At 46.0% G+C, this 26595-nt stretch overlaps 1 protein-coding gene across 2 annotated transcripts in view; it reads left to right on the forward strand.

Annotated features, from left to right (window-relative positions):
* Window positions 1-21228, forward strand: part of TRERF1 (transcriptional regulating factor 1) — a 196823-nt gene extending 175595 nt beyond the window's left edge. For both annotated transcript variants that reach the window (XM_032409823.1, XM_032409824.1), the window contains exons 14-18: window positions 3844-3932; window positions 5810-5920; window positions 11802-12005; window positions 14944-15155; window positions 18314-21228. In XM_032409823.1, coding sequence (XP_032265714.1) covers window positions 3844-3932; window positions 5810-5920; window positions 11802-12005; window positions 14944-15155; window positions 18314-18629 — 932 coding nt within the window. In that variant the 3' untranslated portion in view covers window positions 18630-21228. The remainder of the gene's footprint in view (window positions 1-3843; window positions 3933-5809; window positions 5921-11801; window positions 12006-14943; window positions 15156-18313) is intronic.
* Window positions 21229-26595: the final 5367 nt, after the last annotated feature.

Here is a 26595-nt window from a genome sequence, read left to right on the forward strand (position 1 = left end):
AGGGGAGGGTTAGAGACAGCCACCTGCCTCAGTTTTGTATTTTATCCTGGACTTTGTCCAAGACACAGAATCCAGGAAGGGCTGGCTTAGAACTTTGTCTAAAAATGTAGAAAGTGCTCCTATCCAACAGCCTCTGGGAACGAGCCTTGCCTTGATGGGATTACAGAAGGAATTACGGGGGTTGGGGAGCGGAAGTCAGGGAGCCACCAGCAGCCAGGAGTAAGGCTGTGCAACTGTACTCACACAGAACTAGAACACCAGCGTGGACCAGCAGTCTTCCCCAGTGCCATTAATGCATGTCAGCAGGGGACAGTGTGTATATGCCATAGCTGTGGGCTGACTTGGAATCTTCTCTCCAAACGGCCCGTTTCCTTATGTGCCTGCCTAGGACCAAACGCTGCTGTCAGGGAAGAGGAAACAGAGCCAGAGAAGTTGAGTACCTTTGCCTGAGGCCACAGGAGTAAGTGGCAGAACCGGATTTGCAGACTGGGGTCTCGCAGACTGGGGTCTTGACTGAAGTCACCCCCTTTTTAAAGATTTATTTATTTGACAGCGTGCACAAGCAGGGGGAATGGCAGGGAGAGGGACAAGCAGGCTTCACTGAGCAGGGAGCCCGAAGCGGGGCTCAATCCCAGGATCCCAGGATCATGACCTGAGCCGAAGGCAGCTGCTTAACCATCTGAGCCACCCAGGCGCCCCTGAAGTCACAGCACAGTGCCTTTATCTGGGAAGCGCACATTTGGGTGTTTCTAGGCTTGGGCCTGGGAATTCAGTCCAGGAGCCCAAGGGTGGATTCTCAGCCCCGTGGGCCATCTCGTGATCAGGATGTCATGAAGATGGACCGCATTATAGTGTGAGCATAAGAATGCATTTGCTTGTCTGGCCCTGCCTCTGCCTCTCACTTCATGGATGCCCTTGTTGGACAGACACATGTACACTGTGCTGTCTTGTGCACTAAAGGGCAACCCGGAGGACTACATACAGGAGCCATCTTTTACTCTCTGAGCACATGCTCCCTGCCCCGGGCTCTGCAGTCCTCGGAGCGGGAAAGTGCAGCCCACTTCGGATCCAGGACTGGGGATACAGAACGAGCACTCTTGGATGGGGGAGACTGAAGACCCCATCACAGAGCAGCAGCCCTAAAAACCACTGAGGAGTCAGCAGGGGGGATTCCCTTCCCCCATGAGGCTTGGGGTACCCCATGACAGATGCTCCAGGAAGCTATTTCCCGTTCAGTGGGGTTGCACCTGACAATCTATGTGGAGGCATGAAGGGATATGCTTCTTAAAAGTAGACCTGGGCAGGGGCGCCTGGGTGGCTCAGTCGTTAAGCGGCTGCCTTCGGCTCAGGTCATGATCCTGGGGTCCTGGGATCGAGCCCCGCATTGGGCTCCCTGCTCCACGGGAGGCCTGCTTCTCCCTCTGCCACTCCCCCGCTTGTGTTCCCTCTCTCGCTGTGTCTCTCTGTCAAATAAATAAATAAAATCTTTAAAAAAAAAAAAAAGTAGACTTGGGCATTTAACCCTGCTGCTGAGGGGCAGTAATCAGGTGATGATTCCACTCCTGGCGTGGGGTGGAAGCAAGTGTCTCCACCACAGAGACTGGATGCTGGCCTGAGAAGGCTGCATGGCCCTGTTAGTGTCTCCTCAAGTCTGAGAGCCCCACTCTAACTTAGGAAACGTATGGTCTGGCTGAGAGCGGAAAGGATTCTTGTTGATCTAGTTGGGTGTCGTCATTGGCAAGATGTTCCCCAACTCCCCATCTGAGATGCACCCCAGAGCTGCATGGGCTCTGGACCTGCAGTGTGGTAGCTTGACCAGGGATTCAGCTGATGTGACATGTCCCCATCACGATCCTCTTCCACCATTGTATTTCTGATTCCTCTTACCTCTTTGCTATTTTGATGGATACCTAAAGGGAACCATGGCTGCTCTTTGGTCATTCAACTGAAGTGTTGGTAGTCCTTTCTGTCTCTCTCTTTCTACCTCTGCTCCTGAGCAAGGGGAGCATATGGTTGCTGGGACCCCAAGGCCCTGAATATTAGACAGAATTTGAGGAACACTGATGGAACCATTCTAGAAACCCGGATCGCACTGACTTCCTCTGCTCACGTCCACTCCAGCAAAGCTTCTCCAAACACCCGACCTCTCTTCTCCTCCCTATTGTGATGGTTGCACAGCCAGAGATATCCCAGCCTCCAGAACCTGTGGAAGATGTTTCTTTCTGCTGAGGATTGATCAGAAAGCCACTTCCCTTCTGGAAATAAAGAGATAAACTTGCAAACCAAAGAGATCAGGTGGTGGTGGCCCTGTGTTTTGGAGTTCTGAGCCGGCCAACTCCGCAGAGCATATTCTGAGCCTGGAGCCAGAGTTCTTGGCCTGATTCACTAATTTTGGCTGAACCTTCCAATGGGAGAAACAACTCAGGTTTCCTATATCTTCGTCTTCATCGGTCAACCATAGCAAAGTGGAAATCCCGGGCTTATCCTGGTGAGGAAGGAAAGTATTATGGTTTGGGGGATTATAGCTCTGAAAAGTGGAGGAATGTCAAAGGCCCTGCCGTGTACCATCCAAAAAATCAGAGACGTGGAGAACTCAAAAAACCAGAAAAGTGAGGCAGAGTTTTCTGCGAATCAGCCACAGGAATTGAGCCTTCCCTGGAGCCCCCAGAAATAGGACTTATCTTAGAAATAAGCTTTATTTCTTACCCCAAGCAGGCCAGGACCACGCAGTATGATGATCTGCATATTGTGCTTTCTAATTTATGGAGAGAAAACAAATTTGAAAATCAAGGTTAGCCGCTAAGGCAGATGCACCAGCCCAGCACTGTGGGGCCTCTTCCTCATGGGTCTTGTACATCAGGGGCCGGTCCCATTCACCTCTCCAGCCTCATCTGCTTTCTCTTCACTGGGAGTTTGTGTTAAACCATACTGGATTACTGCTCCTTCTCTGAACACCTCTGTTTTCTCATCTGTAAAATGGGTAACAGTAATGACACTCTTACAGGGTTATTGGTGAAGCCAAATGACTAGTATCTGTGAAGTACTTAGAACCTGGCATAGTAAGCACCTAGAAATGCTAGGTTTTTGTTTTGTTTTGTTTTTTCTAGCACAGTGTCCTGCATGTAGTGGACACCTAATACTGTTGAATGAATGAATGAATGAATGAATGAATGCATCCATCATCTCACTCTTGCCTCTCACTTTTGCCTCAGCCATGTTTTCTCCCCAGAATTCCCTTCCATCTCCTCCTTGCCTGAATTGTTTCTGTGTGTCCTTTAAAACTCAGCTCAGGTGTTTTCTCTACCTGGAAACCTGACCCTAACCTGAGCGTGAGGCTCACCTTGAACACCGTGGCCTGCTGGTTTGTCTCCCCACTAGATGGTGAGCATCTTGAGGGTGGAGGCTGCCGAATCTGCCACATCTTGAGGAGTACTTGCTACGTGAACACTTGCACTCATGAACAGCATAATTACACAAAAACTATAGCTACAATTTGTTGAACACTCCCAGTTTTCCAGTTATTAAGCTAAGCACTTGTGTGGTGCATTATCTTCTTTAACCTTCGCAAAGATCACAAAAGCTGGGGACAATTAGAATTATTCCCGTTTGTAGGTCACTAAACTGAGTCTCGGATTCAGTAACTTGCCAAGGTCAAGGCCATAGCTGGGATTTTAACCCAGATGTCAGGATTGCTAACCATTACACTACACTGGCTTTTTGTTCAAAGGGGAGTTGGATATGTATTATATCACTTGCTAAAGAGTCGTGTTTTGTAAGTAAGTAAGCCAGCACCTAAAAGTAGGGAGAACCGTGCGCTGTTCTTAAGACGTTTCTGTTTTGTAGGTTCGGACAAGTGGACCTCCCTAGAAAGAAAACTGTTTAATAAAGCACTAGCCACTTACAGCAAAGACTTTATTTTTGTACAGAAGATGGTAAGCATGCTTTTTCCAATCGCTCACTTGAAATTGAATTTGGGAAATTATACACCTAAAGACATACAGAAATAATTTGGTACTGATTGAACACTCTCACGAAAAGGATGTCTTCCACCTTTCTCTGGTGAAGGATGTTAGGGTCGCTCCAGTGTTAGGGATGTGAGGGAGAAGGAGAACCTACATTATTTGGACATAGCAGTGGTTGGGGGGTATGTTTATAAATACATGTAATTTATACATTCTATCAGAATAAATAGAACTGGGGCTGTTGGTTTACAATGTACATAATTTATTTCATGTATATTTGACAGATTTATCATGTTTTGACAATTTTTTTTTCTGAGAAATTAGAGGAGGGAAGATAGGTGCCTTCCTGCTAGCAAGTAGTGGAGTTTCTGGTATTCGACCCCTAATCATAATGACAGTGGTAATAAAAATAATATTTTGTGTATACAGCATCTCACAACAAAATAGAACTTCTCTACACAGATGAAGTAGCACTTTTACAGCAGATAATGAACTTAATAGACCTTAATTGGCTAAGAGGTGAGGTGGTTTAGGCTAAAAGTTAAAATGATTCCAAGAGTGTTTCAGAAAGTCAATGAACAATGGAGCCGAATTATGTTATTAAGGTCATTAAAATGTCCAGGTGCGCAGAGAACAGAGTAGCAGGTAACAGCTCCCACTGGCTCTGGGCTGGGCCAAGCTGATGCCACCCACTGGGTGCTTGTCTCCTGTCCTTAATCTAGGGCCTTCCTTGATGGACAAGAATCAGAACAGGTAGACTCTTCTCCCTCTTGCCCTCATCTCCAGATCTGTATTCACCCCTGCCTTTCCCTACCTGGGAGGCCACCATGCTCTTGGATGCCCTGTAAGCTCAGCAGCTTCCATGCTCTTTTTTGAGTCCCCTTCCCACAGGACTGACCTGTCGGAGGCCTCACCCCTTGCAGGCCTGCACCGTGTTGACTGGTGACGGAGTCATGTGTCGTGTTTGCCAGGCGACATGGCTTTTTCAACAAGTGCTCTCCGAGCCAGTGTCCTCACTCCTTGTGCAGCTCTAATGTAGAAACTCAAGATATCCAGTGATGTGAAGGGGGCAACTTCAGGAAGACAGGAGTTCTGGTGGTGCCCCTCTGATCTCATGGTTGGGGTGGCCGGTTTCCGCCCTCCAGAAGCATGGCCAGCCTTTTATCTGCCTCCAGAAAACCCATATTATTGAGCCCCACCTTGAGCTTGGGAGATCTATGAACTACACAGAGGCATTTTTTTTTCTCTTTAGAATGCATGTACCTTTGCCCCCTTGGGGGAGGACAGGGCAAGGTTTGTTTCCTGCAGAAACTAAGCTCTTGTCATCATAACTTTTGCCTTACATTCCTGTTCGATTACTAAGGAATATTTTTCATAAATAGATTTTGAAGGTCAACCGGCTAGAGAGCCAAATATGCTCAAGCACATTAAATGAAAAAGCATGCTGCTTTATGGGTTAAAAAAAGGAATGAGCTCTCTATGGGCCGACATGAAAAAAGATCTCCAGGCTATATTGTGAAAGAAAAAAAAATCAAGTTGCAAAACAGCATAGACAGTGTGCCGCCTCTTGTGAGGAGAAATATATTTTCGTGTTCTTTGGGATATGCATAAAGAGATTCTGGAATGAGACCCAAGAAATGAAGAAGAGGGGCTAGCTGTGTGGCAGGGGTCGGGGGCGAGAACTGGATGGAGGGAGACCAGGCATGGAAGGAAGGTTTTCACTATCTACATTTTTTTAATTGAATTGCATACACCTATTAGCTATTAGAAAATTAACTTTTCACAAAAACTTGTGGCTTGGCACACCACGCGCTGCTGAGCTGATCTGGAGATGGCTTTCCCGGCAGGTGAAGTCTAAGACAGTGGCTCAGTGTGTGGAGTACTACTACACGTGGAAAAAGATAATGCGCTTGGGGCGGAAACACCGGACACGCCTCGCAGAAATCGATGATTCTGTGGTGAGTGAAGCTGCTCAGTCGCTGCTTATGCGGGCCCCGCTCCCGCCCCACACCCAGGTTAGTAAGTGGCTGGTGTTTGGCTTGGTTTTACTGAGGTGATCACAGGGAGCGGGTGACGGGCCCGCTCCCTGGTGTAGAAATGCCAGAAGGAAGGTGGTCCTGGGTTTGCCCCGGAGCTCAACGCTCAGTTCAGGAGGTGAGGGCTGGCCTGGCTTCCAAGGCAGGCAGGGCCAGGGGAGTGAAGCCAGGGTGGTCCCAGCCTTGACTTGATGGCTTATTAGTGGGTGCCCTTGACTCCCCAGGATATCCTTTCTGATCCATCTGCGTCACAGATGCTGCTGGCCGGAGAACCAGAACCCTCGGGTTTTCCCACAGCGTCCATGAAGCATGACCTAGGAGGAGCTCTGGCCTCTAGACGGTGCCAGGACCTCTCAGTTATCGAGGAATAGTTAGCAGTGTGTGTATTATTCTAATCCTTAATCACCATTTATCCTCGATACTGATTTCCTTCAGTGGCAGACGATCCAAAGTTGTCTGCATATTCAGTATACAGTAAAGACATAACACACTAAAAACAAAAGACGTTGAAATCTCCTCCGAACCCCTAATGTGTGGCTTCGGTAATTACTATCACTTTTGTCCTTGTGGTTCACTCTTTTTATCTGCATCCATAGCCAGGGGAAATCTTTCCACGAAAGCACTGTGGAAATCACCTGCCATGCATGGGTGTGTAAAAATGGCATGTCTTATAACAGATTAGTAAACTCCAGGCTGTCACCATCGGGGAAGGTGTTTGGAATTCATGATTGTTGTGAATATCTGTAATTACACTTCATTCCCCACCATGCCCCAGTTGTGAGTGTTAGCACATACTGGCTAATTTTCTTTAATGGACACTTACATAGCCCTTTGTATGTGCTGGGCCTTGTGCTAGGCCTTTTACCAATATTGACTCATTTAATCCTCATAGCCAATCTGTGAGGTAGGGAACTAAGGTACAGAGCCTAGGTAACTTAGCCATGGTCAAATGGCTGGTGAGGATGTTGTCTGAGCCTGATTCCCCGTGTGATACTTAAGAGCAGTCAAATGCAAATTGTTTTAGAGAAGTATAAAAACTCTTGGACTCATTAATGCCTCAAGGTCCAAGTTCCTACCTAAGAATGATCTTAGCTGTGAAATATACACACATACTTGAATTTATATTTGGACCCAGATATCAGGAAAAAATCGACATCTGCATCAGAGATGATGGTGGTCTATGTTCATGGTTTCCCGTGACCAGGGCTTTTGTTGGAGTGGTCCAAGTAGGTGCTGTCTTATATCTGAAGAGCGTTGTTCTCACCTGTGGCCTAATGTTTAAAAAAAGCAATGTGGCCTGTTCTGGCTCAATCAGCTAAACGCCGCTGAGTTCCCACAGTGTAAACAACAATGAGTATGTGGTGCGGTGGGTGACCTGAGGATGCTGACTAGCCTCTGGCCCTCCTGCCCCCCACCAGGAGCATATACTGAAGTTGGAACGAGGTGGCATATGCAAATGGAAGCTTGAGCATGAGCTCCAGGACTGTTTACAAGCAGCATAAGACGAGAACCAGAAAGGCCTGGATAGGGCCTTAGGTCCTCTGTCTCATCCAGCTCCACCGTGCCCCAGGCAGGGGTTTGAGGCCCAGAGAGGGGAAGGGCTGCCCAAGGTCACACAGAGCATTACTTTCCAGATGAGTGGACCAGACAGCAAACAAGGCGGCATGAAGAATCCTGGGCTTGCAGACCTAGGACCTGGATCCTAAGCTTACTGACCTACAAAATGGGGCAGATGGCTTAGATGATTTGGAAAGTCCCTTCCAGTCCTGAAATGTTCTGGCCTCTGTTAGAGTCATGTTTTGGAAGAAGACAAAATCAGAGGATATGGTTTCCTAAGGCAAATTGATGTCTTTCCAGCTATGTGTTACCAAGTGCCTAGGGGAGTTCCTGGCATAATATAGATACTCTAAATATTTGTTGAACGAATTGAGTGAACATCATTCCCAGATAGGAGTCACTGTGGATCATAGCAACAGTCCCTCTATGAACTCACTGCAGGGTGATGGGGTGAACAAGGGGATTCAGAGCAAGGGATTGCTGCTAAGGAGATGTTACCACATAAGGAAGAGGTGCAGTTGTGGGCCAGCAGGGCTCTGGAAATTCACAGAAAGGCCCAGGCCAACATGTAAACTGAGACTAAGGAGGAGAGGTTAAGATGATGCCCACCTTCTTGGGCTTATTCACCAGGAGCCAGTATTAAGTTGGATCAGGAGAGCATTCCCACCCTTGTTACCTTAAGGAGAGCAAAAAGCTATGTGCAGAGATGACTCAGGCCCATAAAAAAGAAAGGGAGGGAGGGAAGGAAGGAGGAAGGAAATCTTGATTTAAGGTCAGCATGGTAGCTCACAGCTCCCTTTTAGGCACTGTGAAGGCACAGTCAGCCTTCTAAGGAAAGTTCGCAAAGTAGAGATGAAAAATTGGGACCATGCAAGAAATGCGGAGGGTGCAGAAGGCACAGTCCTAGGGGTCCTGCCCTTTGTCCTCTTGGCCTGCCTGGACACCTGGGATGGCTTCCTGATCATAGGTCCATAGTGTTTTGTCCCAGATAGAACATGATGGAACACACTCAGATAGTTCAGGGACTTTTGTGGGGAGAAGGGAAAAGGAGAGTTTGTGAGGAATGGCTGCTCTTGAGGTAGCCAGAAGGCCAACAGAACACAGTAGCTTACTCAGCTGAGTAGATCTGGCCTGAAGCCATGATAGGTCCTTCCACCTTGGCAGCAAAAGAAGGGGACCAAGGTGGGCTCTGTTAAAGATGTAGGAGAAAAGTGCTGATCACACCTCCCTGTCTGCTGCCCCCATTCATGCTCCCACTCAAGGCCAGTCTGTGGATCTGGTTGTAAACTCAGCACAATTCACGAAACTAAACGAGGAAAGTAGCTGACTTCCGGAAGACAGCAGTCAGGACTCCAAGGGCAAAGCTCACCCATGGTCTAAGCACCTAAGTTACTACAACCTGGTCCACTGATGGGGGGTTGGGAAACCTCCTGCTGCCCTTCGATATTTACAGGCAGCTGTTGCCAGTGGTTTTGAGGGGCTAAGGTCTCTGTTTGGGCTGAAAATCTAAAACAGTATGCAGATGAACACATGTTCCCCTGTGGACATTTGCTGCAGGGCCAATAAATGAAGAAGGCTGAGGTTTTGAAATCAGATAGTTTAGGTTTCAATCTCAGTTCAACTTCTTTACCAGCTATGTGACCTTGGGGAAAGTCGTTCTCTGGCCAATTTCCTCATTTGTTTATAAAAGAAAAATGTGTACGGGGTTATCGTGCACACCAGAAATTTCATGTATATATATATGCGTACACACGTGTGTGTATGTGTGTGGTGCCTAATTCATAGCAGGCATTCAACATGTTTTCATCCCCATCATCATCATCATTAGTAATTGTGATGCTCAGATTTATGTCTCTGAGTAAATTTGGGCTGTCGAGCATTTGTATTTTAACTTACAAATGTCTCAATGCGTATTCCATTTGCATTCCTGAGAAATAAGAATATCATCCTCCTCAAGAAACTCTTACTGCAGACACTCAAGGTTTTAAGCACCAATGTTAAATATATCACCACCTCCCCATCCTGTATTTGCCCACCTTCTACCAATTTTGGAATATTATTCAGTGTCTCATTTCACAATACATCATGAAATGGCCAACTTGTTGATACAAAGTTGTACATGTTAGGGTTTTTGTCCTCCTATCTTTGTATCTCTTAGTCACTTTGGTAAGCCATATGGCTTGACGATAAATCATGTTGTGAACATGTATAGATTGCCAGTTGAAATAAAACCTATCTAAATTCCAGAGACGGATATAATCCAGTACAGTGTAATTTAATCTGTAAATTTGTGGCTATATGGAATGTCTCTTTCTAAGAGTTTTTAAGCCAAAAAAAGGTATTGTGAGAAAATTGTAATTATAACAAGCACTCTAAAACAGATGCCATTGTCATTAAAAGTTATCGTGTAATCTATTTTAAGTGCCAAGCTATAGACCATGGCCTGCTTAATAAAGCAATATTGAGTCCACAGAGTTCTAGTTCTAGAAAGGAATGGAGTGAACCATTGGAGTTTGACATAACGTGGTTTTACCTGAAACCCCTTGAGATCCAAAGATGATGGATTCACACGGGAATCAGACCATTTAAGTAAAATCAACCCATGTGTTCTACAGTCATAATTATGAGACCTACAACTTAAATATCCTGAATCACTCTGTAAAATGAAGTAGGCCTACATCTGTACTCTTTGAAGTCTTTCAGCAAATATCATCATTACTAGTTAATCGTAATTAACCCACTGGACACTGAAGCTATTTCTTAAGTATACCCTGTCGCTACTTCATCTCAAATATGCTTGTATATGGTATTAAATGCTGCAGACAACAGTGGAACAGTGTCAGAATGTTAAACGCCCCATATTTACTGGCATTGTCTTTCTCCCCTGCCCCCAATCCAAACTGGAGAGAGAAAACTTGTGGTTTCTGGATCCCAGGGTACTGCTCCACTCTTAGAAATCTTTGTCCTTTTCGGGAATTCTTGCTTCTGGGTTCTAAGAATTGTAAGCTCCCCCAGAGTTACATCCCTCTCTGGGATAAACCAAACTGGGACCCATGTGCTTTAAGCAGAGCCTGGCAGATGACACAACTGACCTGTCAGGAGTGGAGGCGGCAGGACGTGCCTTTTGTTTCCTCATCTGTAAAATGGGAGGATGTTTCTGTCTTGTTGGGTGAGCCCGCAAACATGAAAATGCTTTGTAAACTGTGAAGTGCTGTGAAATAGAAGTTGGAATGAGATTGATGTAACATAGATCTCCCTTTCCCTGGGCCTCAGTCCTTCCTCACCCTGCAGGAGCCAGCATCCCTCCATGAGGACAGAGGAAGCAGAGTAAGGTAGTTAAACAAGTAGAATGAGGGCCTCCTACGTCCCTGGCCTCCATCCCAACCCTCCCACAGTAGGACGCCAGGCTGCTCCAGTGACTTACTATCTTGTAAACTCTGAGGAAGACAGGACTTTCTGCTTTGTTCTCCACTTGGTTGCTGTTCTGAAGTAGGGGGAGGGGACAGAGTAGCAGCGAGGCTACTAATATTTTTCATGTTCTTTTTCATAGAATGCCTCTGGAAGGCATTTCTCCAAGCGCATGATGACAGTCCAAAAAAAAAAAAAAATGCAGGGTGAGGGGGTGGGAGGTTATCTCTTCCCCTTTCCTCTCCACAAAGTTGTTGACATTCACTCTTGGATTCCATTTTGACACAAGCAAGCAGGAGCCCGTCAGAGCACCATGGGTCCCATGCTTTCCACAGGCCATGAGTCAGATCAGACATGTGGGGCGTCTCGTACGGAAATGTATCATAAGGCCTGGAAACAAATCATTATATGGGTCTTTAGTCTCTCTCCAGAGGGGTTTCCACAGTATCGTTCCTGCTTGAAAGCCCTCCTCACTGCTCTGGGGAGAGAGAGCTGCTCACAAGCGAGTTTTAATCCGTTTCAAGGTCTGCTGGTCTTGAACCAGGGGGAGAAACTCTACATACAGAAATCTCTCCTCCCTGCCTTAACATATTTTTATTAAGTGGTGAGGGGACCCCAAAGTGAGGCAGGGGGACTTCCCCAACCTCAAAGCCCCAAGCGCCCAATGACCGACCTGGTAGAGGCCGTAGCCCTCCCCAGAGGGCTCTATCGCCGTTCCTTAGGCAGACAGGATCCCCGTGTTCAGCCCCTCTCTCCTCTTCTGGCTGGTGGCTCTGTTTATCACTAAAAATGCCATTTGGGGATGTCCCCTCTTTTGCTTTTATTGCCTCACCACCAGACGAGTGAAGAAGAAGAAGAGTTAGAGGAGGAGGAGGAGGACCCAGAAGAAGATAGGAAATCCACAAGAGAAGAGGAGAGTGAAGTGCCCAAGTCTCCCGAGCCGCCGCCAGGCCCCGTGCTGGCTCCCGCGGAGGGGCCGCCCCTGCAGGCCCTCGGCCAGCCCTCCGGCTCCTTCATCTGTGAGATGCCCAACTGCGGGGCTGTAAGTGTCACTGCGTCCTCGGGGGACCTGGGACTAGGAGGGCGGTGGGCTGTGCCTGGCTTTAAGGACAGGGCATTTTAGAAAGGGTGCACTTGCAGCAAGGAAAATTTCAGAGGGGACTCCACATTGCCATGGTTTTGTCTCCTGTCTTTTCGTTTCCTTATTTGTTCAGCCGGCAGATGTTGCTGTGCTGGGCGCTCAGGGGCCACAGAGAAGGTCCCCGTCCCCCGGGAAGCATATGATCCAGAGCTCTTCAGAGCCGCCATGAATGGTTCTGCAGTGAGCCTTGGACTCCAGAACTTACACCCCGTGTTTCTTGGTGCCCCTCCACCCCGCGGGGCCGTGTGACACCAGGTCCTGCCCTGTAAAGCATGCATTGAAATGCCGTGGGGGAGCCCACAGAGAAGGTTTTGCCCTTTCATTACAACTTGACGCTATTCCTGGCCATCTCACCTGTCCAGAAGGTTTTGCAAAGTTTCATAATCCATCAAGTGCTACTCATTCAGATGTCATTAATTTGAAATTTGAGAAAGTCATGACAAAGATTTAGCTTAAAGGGGCGCCTGGGTGGCTCAGTCGTTAAGCGTCTGCCTTCAGCTCAGGTCATGATCCCAGGGTCCTGGGATCGAGCCCCACATCGGGCTCCCTGCTCCGCAGGAAGCTTGCTTCTCCCTCTCCCACTCCCCCTGCTTGTGTTCCCTCTCTCGCTGTGTCTCTCTCTGTCATATAAATAAAAGTCTTTTTAAAAATTAAAAAAAAAAAAGATTTAGCTTAAAGTTTACCTTGGTACTCTTTGGGAAGAACCAAAAAAATTTTTACTAAGTAAATTAATCACGTAAACAGGCTGAAGGGGAGTCTGTATAATTATTTAATATAGTACATTTCAGGTACGTTGGAAATATTGTTTAGCTAAAATAAAACAAATTTACCGTTTGATCATTCTTAGCACTAAGGAAGGCCTTACAGAATCTATACTGGTCTGGTCTAAGGCTCCCAGTGTATTTTAAAGGATATATTTTTTTAAGCTGTTAACTTTAGACTTTCAGTCCCCCACCGGTCCCCCACTAGTCTGAATTGATGAACTTTTCCCAAATCAGATTTCTTAAAGCCAGGCACACCTATACAGGTGAGTTCTAGAGGTATGACTCAAAAAAATGAGAACGTTACTCCTTCACAAGAAGCCGTTTTTTCCAAGCTGGTAAACATCTTTGCTTATATATTATACATCTTTGCTTGTATATTATACAGGACAATACTGTTTTCCAGAGTGTATTGAATGCTGCTTGAGGATTCTGTCACTTAGATGGAGAAAGCAATAGTCTTTAAAATATTTAGATCCTAAAGCAGAAATTCACTTGATTAACGTCTGAGAAAAAAATGAAAAAGTAAGAAAAAAAAGATACATACACTTTACATTAGCTGTGAAGAGAACATAAGAAATTGCTAGCTTGTTTCTGTCTTTGATGTTTAATGACGTGCAAGCGTCACCGCATCGTTTCCATTTTGTGTAGAGCGCTTCTGTTCAGGGATGGTTAAGGTGTGACTTTAAATGACAATACTTCTGGGTGAATTTATTTAGAAATTCACTGTCAATTCATAGTTTTGGTGTACGGTAAATCCTTGACTGAGTGGGAAGTCATCTTTCACTTTTCCCAATCAGAAATGCTCAGCAAGCTGGATATTTTTTTTAGTGATTTTTAAAATTCACAGGGAAAAGCATCTTGGTTTTATTCCTTGCCTAAGCCTGGAGGTTTGGGTTGTTAAATCAGCCATAGATTTATTTTTTTCCCCAGTCATAAACAGAACTCATGAATTTCACACAGAGCAAACCACCTACAGCTCCGTGGGTGTGGCTGTTAGCTGATGTGTTTAACAAGCTGGAAGTCGGGGCTCTTTGAATTCAGGGGAGTGGATTGCATCTCTTTACAGTAGCGGTGCTCGACTGGGAATGATTTTGCTCCCCAAGACCCTCTGGCAATGTCTGGAGACATTTATGTCACCTCTGGAGAGGTGCTGTTGGCTTCTTCTGGGCAGAGGCCAGGGATGCTGCTAAACGTCCTGCTTAACACGGCCCCCCTCCAACAAAAACCATCCAGCCCCAAATGTCAGTCGTACTGAGGTTGGGAGAACCTGCTTTATGGCAAGTTTCAAAAGATTGTCCAGGTCTGTCCTGCCCCTTTTTATCATCCCGCGGTAAAATTTGGGAGTCGGAAACATTGCTTCGACAATCGGCCACTGATTGAGGCTTGGACGTAATATACAGAATTTATCAGAGCAGCTAATCAGTGTCTTTCCAACTGTGTTTCTTGGGGTGCTAAGGCTTTCTGTGGTGGGGAGATAGAGCTGAGCAAATTGGCTCACTTCCAGGGTGCTGCCTCTGTTTCAGCCAGAGCACCTCTGCTTTTAACTTTGAGCTTTTGAGCAGACCTGATTTGTTTTGATTTGTTTTTCTTAAAGTAAAAGAAAGAAAGGAAAGGGGAGGAGAAAAGAAAAGGGGGGCGGGGCAGGGAAGGGAAGGTCATTTCCAACTTAAAAAAAAGGAGTTTGAAAGCTGGCCAATTCCCTCACCTTACAGATGGAAAAAAAAATCAGGTGTCCAGAGGGGAAATGGCCCAGAGGCCCTCCCTGTGAGACAGAGGTGCTGGATCTCGCCCCCCAGTGCCCTGACTGCTAGACGGCAGCTCTGTCCTTCAGACCGTGCCGCACGAAGTGCTTCCTGTCTTCCGGTTGTAACAACGATGTGGTTTTTTTTTAGGGGCACAGTGGTAGTATTTGACCTTGACCTTTCCATGCCTATGTCCAAAGTTTGCTTACCTAAAACCCCCGCACACCATCATTAGACACTGTTTCAAGTATCCTGTGTTTCACCACTGAGTAACTAATAACCCTAATTTCCTTTTCAGGACTGTAGTGTCATGTCACTCCCTTTCTTCCCCAGGTGTTCAGCTCCCGACAGGCACTGAACGGCCATGCCCGCATCCACGGTGGCACCAACCAGGTGACCAAAGCCCGGGGGGCCACCCCCTGTGGGAAGCAGAAGCCGGGCAGCACCCAGAGCGGGTACTGCTCGGTGAAGAGCTCCCCCTCTCATAGCACCACCAGCAGCGAGACAGACCCCACCACCATCTTCCCCTGCAAGGAGTGCGGCAAGTACGTGCAATTGGACCAGGCACTGAGTCTGAGTTCCTGATGAATCATTGCTCTGGGGAGGCCGGGCCAAGATGCTCTGAGGTTCCTTCAGCTAGAAAAAGAACCCAGTGTCTCCAAATACTCCCTCATATCATCCTTGCGGTCTGCACAGAGCCTCAGGGTGGGTGGACCTCATCTCTGACTCAGAATATGGTCATTCTGATATCCTCGTGCCTAATAAGGACAGACAACTTCAGGGCAAACCTCTAGTAACAAAAACTTCACTCTTTTTCAGAAATGGTGGGTGGGACTCGGATTCCCACTCCATCCCTTCACACCCAAACTGTAGTGACGAGTGGGGCTCTCTTTGCTTTGCTGCTTAGTGATTTGAGAATGGCTCTGAAACACCTCTATCAGGAGCTGTCTCCCCACCACTGGCTCCGGCCTGTGTCTGGGGCAGACATCACTAACCGATTGCTGCACTCTTCGCTATCATCTTAAGACAGGACCTCAAATCTTTTCCATCGGCATGCTTCAGGCAAGCATAACCAATGGATCGGGATGACTCAGGAGATGAAGCCCATTTGTCATGCCTGTCCTTTTATGTATAATTTAAGACAACTAAGAGAGAAAAACTGGCAGTAGGCAGTAAAAGTAACATCTAACGCTTGCTGGGCACTCATTTTGTGACAATGCTTTATGTGCAGGAGCTCATCTTAATCCTCACACAGAAACCACATGTGATGCAGGGGCTGTTTTTATCCTTGTCATACAAATAAAGATTCAAAGTTAGGTAAATATGGCTTGCGTCAGATCACACCCCCAATGAGAGCAGAGCTGAGATTTGGACCCATCTCTTTTGAAGGGCAGAGCCCGGGCTCCTGACCACTGCTCCATGCTATTGGTCTGTTTATTTTAGGCGGAAAATATCACTGATGATAAGATGCACAGCGTTCCCTCCCACAGCATCCAGTGTAGAATTCCACTTCTCAGTGAGTCCACCTGACTTGGAGGGGTTGTCATGAGTGACTTCCTTTTGCCTCCCTAGCTGTATGAATGAGGCCAACTGGGACCTCTGCTTATAATACTCATTAGGCTATTTCACACAACTTACCAGTCCCTGCCATTTATCAGGTCCTATTTGCCTGGGACGGTTTTAAAGGATTTGCACAGGTATGGTTTCACTTAATCTTTGGCGCAATAGGGTAGACACTTTTAGTAGCTGCTTTTTTGACGAGCCAAGAAAATGAGGCACAGAAAGGGTGAGGTCTTTGTCACAGTGCACATCTGAGTCGGGATTCAGGCTCTGCAGCCCAACCCAGGCTGGCGCTCTCAGCCTCTGCGTGAACCTAACTCCGTCTGGTGGCACTCGCCACGGTGAGGTGGAATTAGCAACAGTCTTCTCTCCGTGAAGCACAGAGATGGGGGAGATGGCTAGTGCGGCGCCCCTGTGTTCTCATACCCTTCAGAACCACGACAAGGCATCACCTTCATCTTACCACAGAGAAGTGAGCCCCCAGATGGATCATTAGGCTTCCTGACTTGAAGGAACCATCTTCAGGCTGATGCCCTTTATCTCCCACCTGTCCCCCGAGGGGAGCCAACACCTACACTCACTGGGCTACACACAGGCCACAACTCTTTATCCCACCAGGTGGAGACAAAGAACATTTTAACAAACCAGAATTAGCATCTTGAGCTTTCTGGCTGTCTCTCAGTGACATCCATTAAGTGTTTTTCTTGTCTTTGTTTTTATGTTGCTTGGGACCTTTTAATACCATAACTCCAGTTAAGATTTTGTGGAAAATAGAAATATTTTCTGTGGTTTTCCGGAGTAGGAATAACAGGCAAATGTTTGCAGAATGCCTGTTTTAGCTGCTGAAATTACGTTCATTACATGAAACGGTTTCAATATGGGCAATTGTGATTCATCAACTCTGCTTGTCTTAGAAATCAGAGGGTTTTTTTCATTTCCCTTTATGAGCTCAGGAATGAATGCAGAGTATTTGTGCCACCCCCTCTCCCGAAAGAGGCAGCCTCACATCTGGACAAACAGTTTCTGAAAAAGGTTCAGGGAGAAATATTTAAGGCTTTGCAGGCCATACAACCATTCAGTCACAGCTATTCAGCTGTACCATTGCCGGGCAGAGCATCCATAGACAGTCCATAAGCAAATAGACACGGCCGTGTTCCAATAAAACTTTATTTACAAAAATTCAGTGGGCTGGATTTGGTCCACTGACCATGGTTTGTGGGCCCCTTGTCTTGGAGTTTCTCAACCTCAGCAGTGACATTTAGGTCTGATCAGTCCTTGTTTGTGGCAGAAGGGGCCGCCCTCCATGCTATAGGATATGTAGCCACCTCCGTGGCCTCTGCCCACTGGATTCGAGAAATACCATCCTTCCCCTCGAGTTGTGACAGTCAAAAATGTCTCCAGATATCAACAAGTGTCCCTGGGGAGGCAAAATCACCCACAGCTGAGAACTACTATTTCCTTCTAAAGGTAAAAGGAGGAAATTATAATATGACGGCCAATGAGAAGGGATTTTAGGTGGAAAGGAGTAGTGGGTGCAGCTCAGAAGTCAGGTACAACAAAGATGGAATGGGGGGCATTGGATTTGGCCACACAGAGTGACGGGTGGCCTTGAGCAGAGGGTTGGGGCTACAGTGGAGGGGACAAGAGTCCAGTTGGAGAGGGTGGAGGGAAGAGGAATATACCAAGTGTGAAGAATCAGGTAGAGCCTTCAAGAAATTTGTGGAAGAACAGGGACAGAAGCCAAAGGCAGATGATGGGTTTTATTATGGGAACTATGAGAGCTCAGCAGCATGCTTGAGGGATTCTCAGATTCTGTTGGGATTCTGTTGGGATGAGGCGAGAAAGGGGGAAGCTAAAGGAGGAGAAAGGCATGTGCTGCAGACCACAGATGGACAGGAAGACCTTTGAGAACTCACCCTCCATTGTCACACTGTATGTGTGCTCCCATCCCCATCCCCTCTCCCTTGTAATGCTTGGAGAGGACAGGCAACAGGGGCAGGAGGTCCTAGGTGGCCCGGGGACTCCTGACAAAGCCACCCAGACCAGATGTTAGACCACGCAGCCCCTGTTCCCTGTAGGGCGCCCGGATTTCCAAGAACTCCAATCTCCTCAGTTTCACATGCTTCTTTTTCTTCATCTTCAGAGTCTTCTTCAAGATCAAAAGCCGAAATGCACACATGAAAACACACAGGCAGCAGGAGGAACAGCAGAGGCAAAAGGCTCAGAAGGCAGCTTTTGCCGCCGAAATGGCCGCCACTATCGAGAGGACCGCGGGGGCGCCGGGGCTGCTGCCCCTGGACCAGCTGAGCCTGATCAAACCCATCAAGGACGTGGACCTCCTCGATGGCGACGTGGTCCAGCAGTTGGGAGGCGTCATGGAAGAGGCCGAGGTCGTGGACACGGATCTCCTCTTGGATGACCAAGATTCGGTTTTGCTTCAGGCTGACGCGGAACTCTAAAGCCCCGCTTGTCACGCAGAGACAGCCAGCACCCACGGCCTCCGTCTTCGTTCATCAGGAAACCCGGACTCCCTGCTCGCTTTGTAACCATTTTAAACTACCTGTTTAAAAAAGTGGTCGTTTCATTCAGGTTTAGGAAAAAAAAATTTTTTTTTTTTCAGTTTCTTTTCCTTTTATTTAAAAAAAAAAAATCAATGTTTCTGTGGGAGGTTGGAGGGAATAAATAATTGGCACAACTCTATTTAAGAGGTGTTTCATCTGGGCTGCATTCCTACGAACTCATTCCTGGCAGGGAATAAACCTGACCTTCAATGTTCTTTTGCTTTCAGATGTCAACCATCCTTGCTGCCTTTGATCCCAAAGCTTGCCGTGAGCGTGTGGATGCGTGTGCGTGTGTGAAGCAGGCTACCCTCTTCGTGTTGGGGCCTTGGGCCGTCCTTTCCCACTAAGGAGTTATTTTTGTTCTGTTCTGACCTCATTCTGTAGTTTGCAGTGAACCCGGAGTCTCTGCCAGGAGATTCTGTGCAAAGGGGTAACTTTCCAGTGAGCAAAGCAAGCCCTCGTGTGACATGGCTTTCCTCTAGCACATACACCATTTGGAAAGTTGACCAAATGTGAAAATACGTTTTCTCCCTGCCTCGCCTATCACCGTTGGCCTGTTTCCAGGAGTACTGTACAGTTTCAGGCTTTCACTCCAAGGCCGAGCTTTACCGAGGACCTGGTTCCTAGAGCAAGTGCGTCCTCTTGCCTGCTCCCCGGGCAACTAGTTGGTTCCGATCCGTGGATTGGCAGAGTCATGTCCCGGCTTGAGCCGTCTAGAGGAAAATAACCCCAACCAGGAAGTTGCCAGGGCTGTTTAGGGAGAGTGGTTGAGGGGCACACATTCTGGAACACCAAGAAGTGTTCTTTTGCCCAAAAACTACAGACTGGAAGAGCCCCTTCTTTTTTGCAACACTGTTAATGGTCCGTGGAGTTCTGGAATTACTTTGTGCCACTCGGAAGTACTGTGAAACCTCATTCGCTGGGATTTTGCTGTCATTCACCCTTGCTGGACTGTTTCCTAACCAATTTAATAGCAAATACAAGTGAAATAGCATTAAAGACCAACAATAATGGTTTCAGATACCACTTTAGCTACCAATATTTGCATTCAAACAAGGAATGTATTCATTCAAGTCATTTACCAAAGCACTTCTAGAATTCCCCAAGCCACAGAACTCTGCTCTGCTTCCTCCTGTCCCTGTAGCAGGGTTGCTGTTCGTACTTGAAGGTAATAAGCCTGTAATCCTTCAAAAATGGCATTTAGCTCAGGCTTTTGAGCTGAGTCAGACTGCCCCTCCCCCGTTGGGGCAAATGAGCACGTGTCTTCAGACTGGGACGCAGCCCAGCAGAGAGGACCGCCCCTGGCAGCCTCCCCTCGAGCATTAATGCGAGCATTAATGCGGCCTGACTCCGGCCTGACTCCCGGAAGGAGGGCTTTCAGGCCTTGCCCCACCCCAGGTAGGCTGGTTCCCCCAGCTTGTGTAGGTGTGGCCCATCGTGCCAGGCTACTTTGCTGGCACATTAATTAAGAACTTGACATTAGAGAGAATGTCAGCGGAAGTATGAGGACAGGACCTGAGCATCTTTTAAGTTTGACTCTGGCAGAAGCGTTTTAGCGCACACTTGGCGGCCCACCGCGGCCCCGCCTAGGCAGTGTTCTCTGAATCTCAGGAAAGCCACGGACGGAAGATAAATATAAAGGTTCTTTCCGTTTCCATCATTCTGTTTTCAGAAAAAAAGGTCTTGGCAGTTTCATTCATCCTTTCTTATAAGGCAAAAAGAAAGGTTTTGTTGCTGCCATTTTAGACAGGTTATTCTCTCGTCTGTTTCGAGTTAGAACTGCCTAGGCAGTGTGCATCAACTTTGTGGCAGAATTGTTCCAGAACCATTCCGTAAGATCAGCTGATTTGATTGCGTCTGTCCCGGTGACGGCTTCCCCCTGCGTGTGCCGGCGTCTGAGAGTGATTCTGGAATGGTTCCGCTATCGGGTCTATGAAAGCTTATCTATCAAAGGAGCAAACACCCAGAAACATGTTTATAAAGCAAATGTACTTGCTGTGTTTGGAGACTTGCCCAGCCGTTCCAGTTTTAAACATTAAAAATAAACTGAGTTGCCAAGGCAAAAAATGTAATGCACAATTTAATTTTGATTTTTCATGCAGTATAATGTAAGCATCTTTGACTTGAAATAACCAAAGAACTCCTCCTTAACGAGACAGTTCAGATTCCTGAAGAAGTTATTTCTTGACAATATCAACTTAAAGAATTGACTTCATGGTAAAATATTGCACTTATTTTCCTTCTGCAATGATTCTGCCTGCATGTATGTGTTCTGTTTTTGCTTCTCACCCTCCCTGCCCCAAAGAACTTCTCTTCCTAAAGATTAATGTCTTCAACACCGTTACTGTTTACTATCAGATGGTTTTTCATTAGTGAATTTAGACCTCTTTGAGAAAGCTTGTATATAAAAAGTTAACAGATATATTTTATGGAAAAACCCATCTTATTTTCAAATATATTTAACTGCTGTTATATTTTATTAGAGGAAGGTTGTAAATATTTTCTAGGAGTTCTATTGTAAAGAAAAGTATTTTTGAAAAAAATTAATGTAATAAAAACGAAAACATTTTTAAATAGTGTTGTGATTGCTTCCTGTTCTGGCTTCGTTATGTTCTATTCTCAGCAAATGACTTGCATGCCTTCCCATTTCAGGATGTAATTTATTCAGGTTTGCACTATTATAAGTTGACATCATAATATTTAGTGTACTTAACTGTATTTTCCCCGGAATGCAGGTCCCTTGGTCCGTATCCAAAGCACTATGTATTAGCATCTTCATAATTTTTTCTTTTGTAACGTGTGTATTTTTAATAAGGATTTTATGTAACATTTTGGCAAAAAGAGGGCAGTATTTTCTAGTGAATTTTATAATACATTTTGCTAAAAATGTTTCTTCCTAGGTCAGTTTTTGTTAAGGTGAACCAAAAGTCTTATTTTACCAGGGGCTTAAAAAAAAAAAAGTTTGAAGCTTGAAAGCAAAGTTATATTTAAACATCATATGTAACAAACAAATAAAGATGTTTTATAGACTTGTCCTAAAAAGGTGCATTCCTTCAAAACAAAACTGAGGCATTCTAGGTTGGTTTTTTCCCCCAGAGTGAAAAGCAATTTTTTTAAAGTTCTCACAATCCTTTTTTCAGAAAGAGAGCCAGAAGAATTTTACTTAAAAGGTTCCAGTCATTAACCTTCTCAGAAATTTATTACAGTTCCTATAGATAGGCATTCATCAAACAGAGATGTAACCAAATAGACACTGTCCTATTTATTTGTGAAAACCTGATTCGATACTGCATCAGCTGCTCTGAAAATAAAATGTTATCTTTTTGAGTTTCATTTGGCTTAAACATTCCTTCTTTCTAGCCACTGAAGTGACTTCTCAATGCTGGATAAATACTAATTTACCTGTTAGTTGGTTTCTGTAGACCAGTTTAGAGGTCTGCTGATTAAATTTAATGGCTCATTAAAGTGCCCCCTACACACATGCTAGAGGCCAGGTCATGAGCCCCTTGACGGGTTGGTGGTCTCTACACCATACTGCCCAGGCTGCAGCTTAGGGGGCTCAGTATCACACACGGGTAGCTCACGGTGAACTTGCCACAAAATCCCGTCCACCCTGGTGTGTATGCATTGCTAGTCTGGATTTCCAAATTCTAGAGTATGTTTACTTTTTTATGATTAAAAACAAACCTGGGGTGCGACCCAGGTGCCCCAATAAATAAATCTTTGAATTTATTTATTCAACAGAAAAATAAGAATTTCCATTCTGGGTTTTCTACAGAATTTGCTTTAAGTGGGGCATACCTGTTCAAGACCTTGATCTAGGTTCTTTGGGGTTTTTTTACTTTAATATTTATTTTTTTTTAAGGTTTTATTTATTTATTTGATAGAGAGACAGCGAGAGAGGGAACACAAGCAGGGGGAGTGGGAGAGGGAGAAGCAGGCTTCCCGCCGAGCAGGGAGCTCGATGCGGGGCTCGATCCCAGGACCCTGGGATCATGGCCTGAGCTGAAGGCAGACGCTTAACGACTGAGCCACCCAGGTGCCCCTATTTATTTTTAAATACTTTATTCATTTGAGAGAGAGAGAGAGCACAAGCAGGGGGAGTGGCAGGCAGAGGGAGAAGCAGGCTCCCCGCTGAGCAGGGAGCCTGATGTAGGGGCTCTATCCCAGGACCCTGGGATCATAACCTGAGCTGAAGGCAGACGCTTAACCAACTGAGCCACCCAGGCACCCTACTTTTATATTTAGCTATCAGTTTTAGACAGTTCTGTATAAATAAAATAGCTATTCTTCTAGAAGCAGTGTGCATGTAGCCAGTGTTGTAAATTTAAATTCTGCTTGCAGAGGTTCACGTGTCCAATCCAAAGACGTTTTCCTATGTTTATATTTATTCATTCAGTACTCATGAGCTCCATGTAGAAGACACTATTCCACACTATTATACATGGGGGAAGAGAGTATATAAAGGTGACCAACATTCCTTTCTGCCAATTTAATACTTAGAATATACAGGGCCTAGGACTTGATTTAATTCCTCCATTGCAGGGGCGCCTGGGTGGCTCAGTCGGTTAAGCATCTGCCTTCTGCTCAGGTCATGGTCCCAGGGTCCTGGGATTGAGCCCCACATCGGGCTCCCTGCTCAGCAGGGAGTCTGCTTCTCCCTCTCCCTCTGCCTCTCCCCCCAGCTTGGGCTCTCTCTTTTAAATAAAGAAATAAAATCTTTGATAAAAAAAAAATTCCTCCATTGGGAAGAGCAAAGGTCATGTTTTATTAATAATCTGAACTCCCTTACCACCACTGCCTCCCTCAGCAATGTATATCAGGTGCTCAGCAGTGATTTGTTAAATTGATTAATTATAAATAATAATAATATAAATAAATAAATTGATTAATTTCCTCTTCCAGGTATGCTTATCCATGCGTGCGTGCGTGCGTGCGTGTGTGTAAATAAAGCCTCTTGAGTTTACCTAAAGTCAATTCTGACTTTCACAGACTCCCAGTCTACCTTCCTCAGCCATAGCCAGCCGGCTGAGGAGTGCTCTGGGAATGAGGATGAGTTTTAATGTTGACACAAGCAAAACACAACTAAGAAAACATGTTAAGAAATTGAATAATATGTTCCTAACTGAACCATAGATGATCTTTGGATCACAGACATCCCCGTATAAAAGAGCCAAAGTGCTGATTACTTCCTTTATATAAGAGAGATGATCTTTGAAAAGGGCTGTCCTCCCCACCCCATCCCCTGCCCCAAGGTAAGTGTTTAATGCTTCTGTTTGAGTTGTAAAGGCCAGAACAGCCATACGTGCTTGTTTTGCATTCCAGCGTGCACACACTTACCACACTGATGCTTGCTTTGGGCTGTTTTAGGTCATTACTTCCTCTGCTTGTGTAACTTCATTTTTAGCCGTAATTGGCATTGTTAAAAATCCCTTCATTGATAAATGATTGACATATGAAAAGCTATACGTATTTAACATATACAACTTGATGAGGTGTATCTTTGGAGATAAGTATATACCTGTGAAGCCATCACAATCAAGGGAAAAGGGCTGTCTTTTAAAATAGAACAGCTGGTGCAATCAAAATATGCTAGAAATATATGACTCACATACTTTTATTCTTCCTGAATATAAAGCAAGTTGTACTTGCCTCAACTGCCTAGGATTGTTTGGCCTCTTACTCATCTTACAGTAAGTCAGATGTTTGAAAGTTTAGGTAGTAGGGAAGAGGCCCATAATGGCTGGGTCAAGCTGCAGAGCGCTGTCCTTGCCTACACACCATGGCAGAGAACACCCCCCTACGGCCCCACTGCTGGCAAAACCTGGCTTCGCCCCTCACAATGACTCTCCCCTTTGCCCCCAGTTAACTGGACCCGGGCTGGCACCTGACCCCACTCTATTAGGCCCATAGGCTGCTTGGTGACACGCAATATGGCTTGGCCCAGGAAAATGCGGGAACCAAATCTAATCTCCAAATTTGAGGGTCTGAATAGAGAAACTCAGTGAGCCAGAGGCAACCAGCAATGGCCACATGCCAGGCAGAGCTCTGGGGGAGCAGAAGCTGTTTGTAAGCAGGGAAAGCCCACCATTAGAGAGACCATGTGTGGCCTCAAAAATGGAGAGGGTATCGAGTCCCTAAGTTGCTTTGAACCCACTTTTCCAGTTCTAGGAATACTTCAGGCCATGTGTCTTTAAAAATAAAAATAAGCCCTTTCCTCTTCCAGGGAGGTAGGGGAGTAGGGATCTCTATTCCTCGAATCCACAGGGACTTACACAGAACTAGACCTCATCACAGAGTAACCCACTGCAGAGGTAGAAATGTACTGAGCTAGGATTTTGAAGATGGTTATTGGTTCAGCTATAACTAATTCATATGACTTTGAGTCATTTCATCTCTGAGCCTGTGTCCTCGCCTATAAAATTAGGATAAAATTTGTGTCTTCCTGTGAGGATCAAATTAGGTGAATGTCACCATCATTGTGGCTGCAGAACACTCACCCAGCAGAGACTACTCAAAGCGGGCAGGAGGCAGGCTGAAAAGCTGTTGCGGAAGTGCCATAACAGAAACGGATGCAAACTTCGGAAGTAACACCAGAGTTGGAGAGCTACTGGAGAACCCCATTGGCTGGGAGAGACCAGCCAACTTTGAATGTCACAATTCAGAGAGGGAACCTAGCTCTGAAAAGGGCACTGGGCAGCCTGCCAACGTTGGGCACGGTCAAGGATAGTAGAGGTGCGGGTGTAAGATGTGGTGTTTACACACTCTGGTGTAGAAACAGACTGCACTTCTCTGCCACACCTCCACGTGGACAGAGTTCTAGTGAAAAGAGGCTAGTCTGAGGGACCCCAAAACTAGTTTCTGTTCCTATCTTCATCAATTTGTGTGATGTTGGGAAAATCATGCTACTTCTTCCTTGGTTCTCTTGCCTACAAAGTAGGGTGAGTGATACCTACTTGGGCAGGGGAGAATATATTTGCATAATACTTTAGTTAGATGGTACAAAATGTTCTCATAAACCTGATCTTTTTATTTTTTATTTTTATTTTTAATCTGCTCAACAATCTTGCAAGGCAGGTGAGGTAGAAGCAATTTTTTTTGAAGATTGATTGATTGATTGATTTGGGCAGGGGAGGGGGAGGTGGGGAGCGCTAGAGGGGGAGAGAATCTCCAGCCAAGTCCTGGCCAAATGTGGAGCCCAATGCAGGGCTCGACCCCACGAATCCTAGATCCCAACCCAAGCAGAAACCAAGAGTTGGACATTCAACCGACTGCACCACACAGGTGCCCCAGAAGCAACTTTATGTTACAAATAGTGGATGATACTCACCTTGCATCATTATGTGCTGGGCATTATACCAAACCGTCACACACCCCCATCTCATTTATCCTGCATAGCAACTATTTGAAATGGGAACTACTGGGGCGCCTGAGTGGCTCAGTCGGTTAAGCGTCTGCCTTCGGCTCAGGTCATGATCCCAGGGTCCTGGGATCGAGCCCCACGTTGGGCTCCCTGCTCTGTGGGAAGCCTGCTTCTCCCTCTCCCGCTTCCCCGCTTGTGTTCCCTCTCTCTCTGTCTCTCTGTCGAATGAATAAATAAAATCTTTAATTAATAAATAAATAAAAGCCTTTTTAGTTGGAGCTAAATTATGGTGGACATTAATAACCAGATATTTTTTTGGTTATAAAACTTTTTGCCTTGTGGTAGTTGGTAATGTCAGCATTTGTAAATTCTGAAATACTAGAGTAACATAAGGAAATGAAGACTTAGGAAGATCTGTAGGACTGTGGTGTACAGGATGGTGGGGGGGCACAAAAATGTCAAATGGTGTGGGGAAGGAATATAGGATTAAGGAACATAGAA

Source organism: Phoca vitulina, unplaced genomic scaffold (assembly GCF_004348235.1).
Source record: "Phoca vitulina isolate PV1807 unplaced genomic scaffold, GSC_HSeal_1.0 scaffold11, whole genome shotgun sequence".
NCBI lineage: Eukaryota > Metazoa > Chordata > Mammalia > Carnivora > Phocidae > Phoca > Phoca vitulina.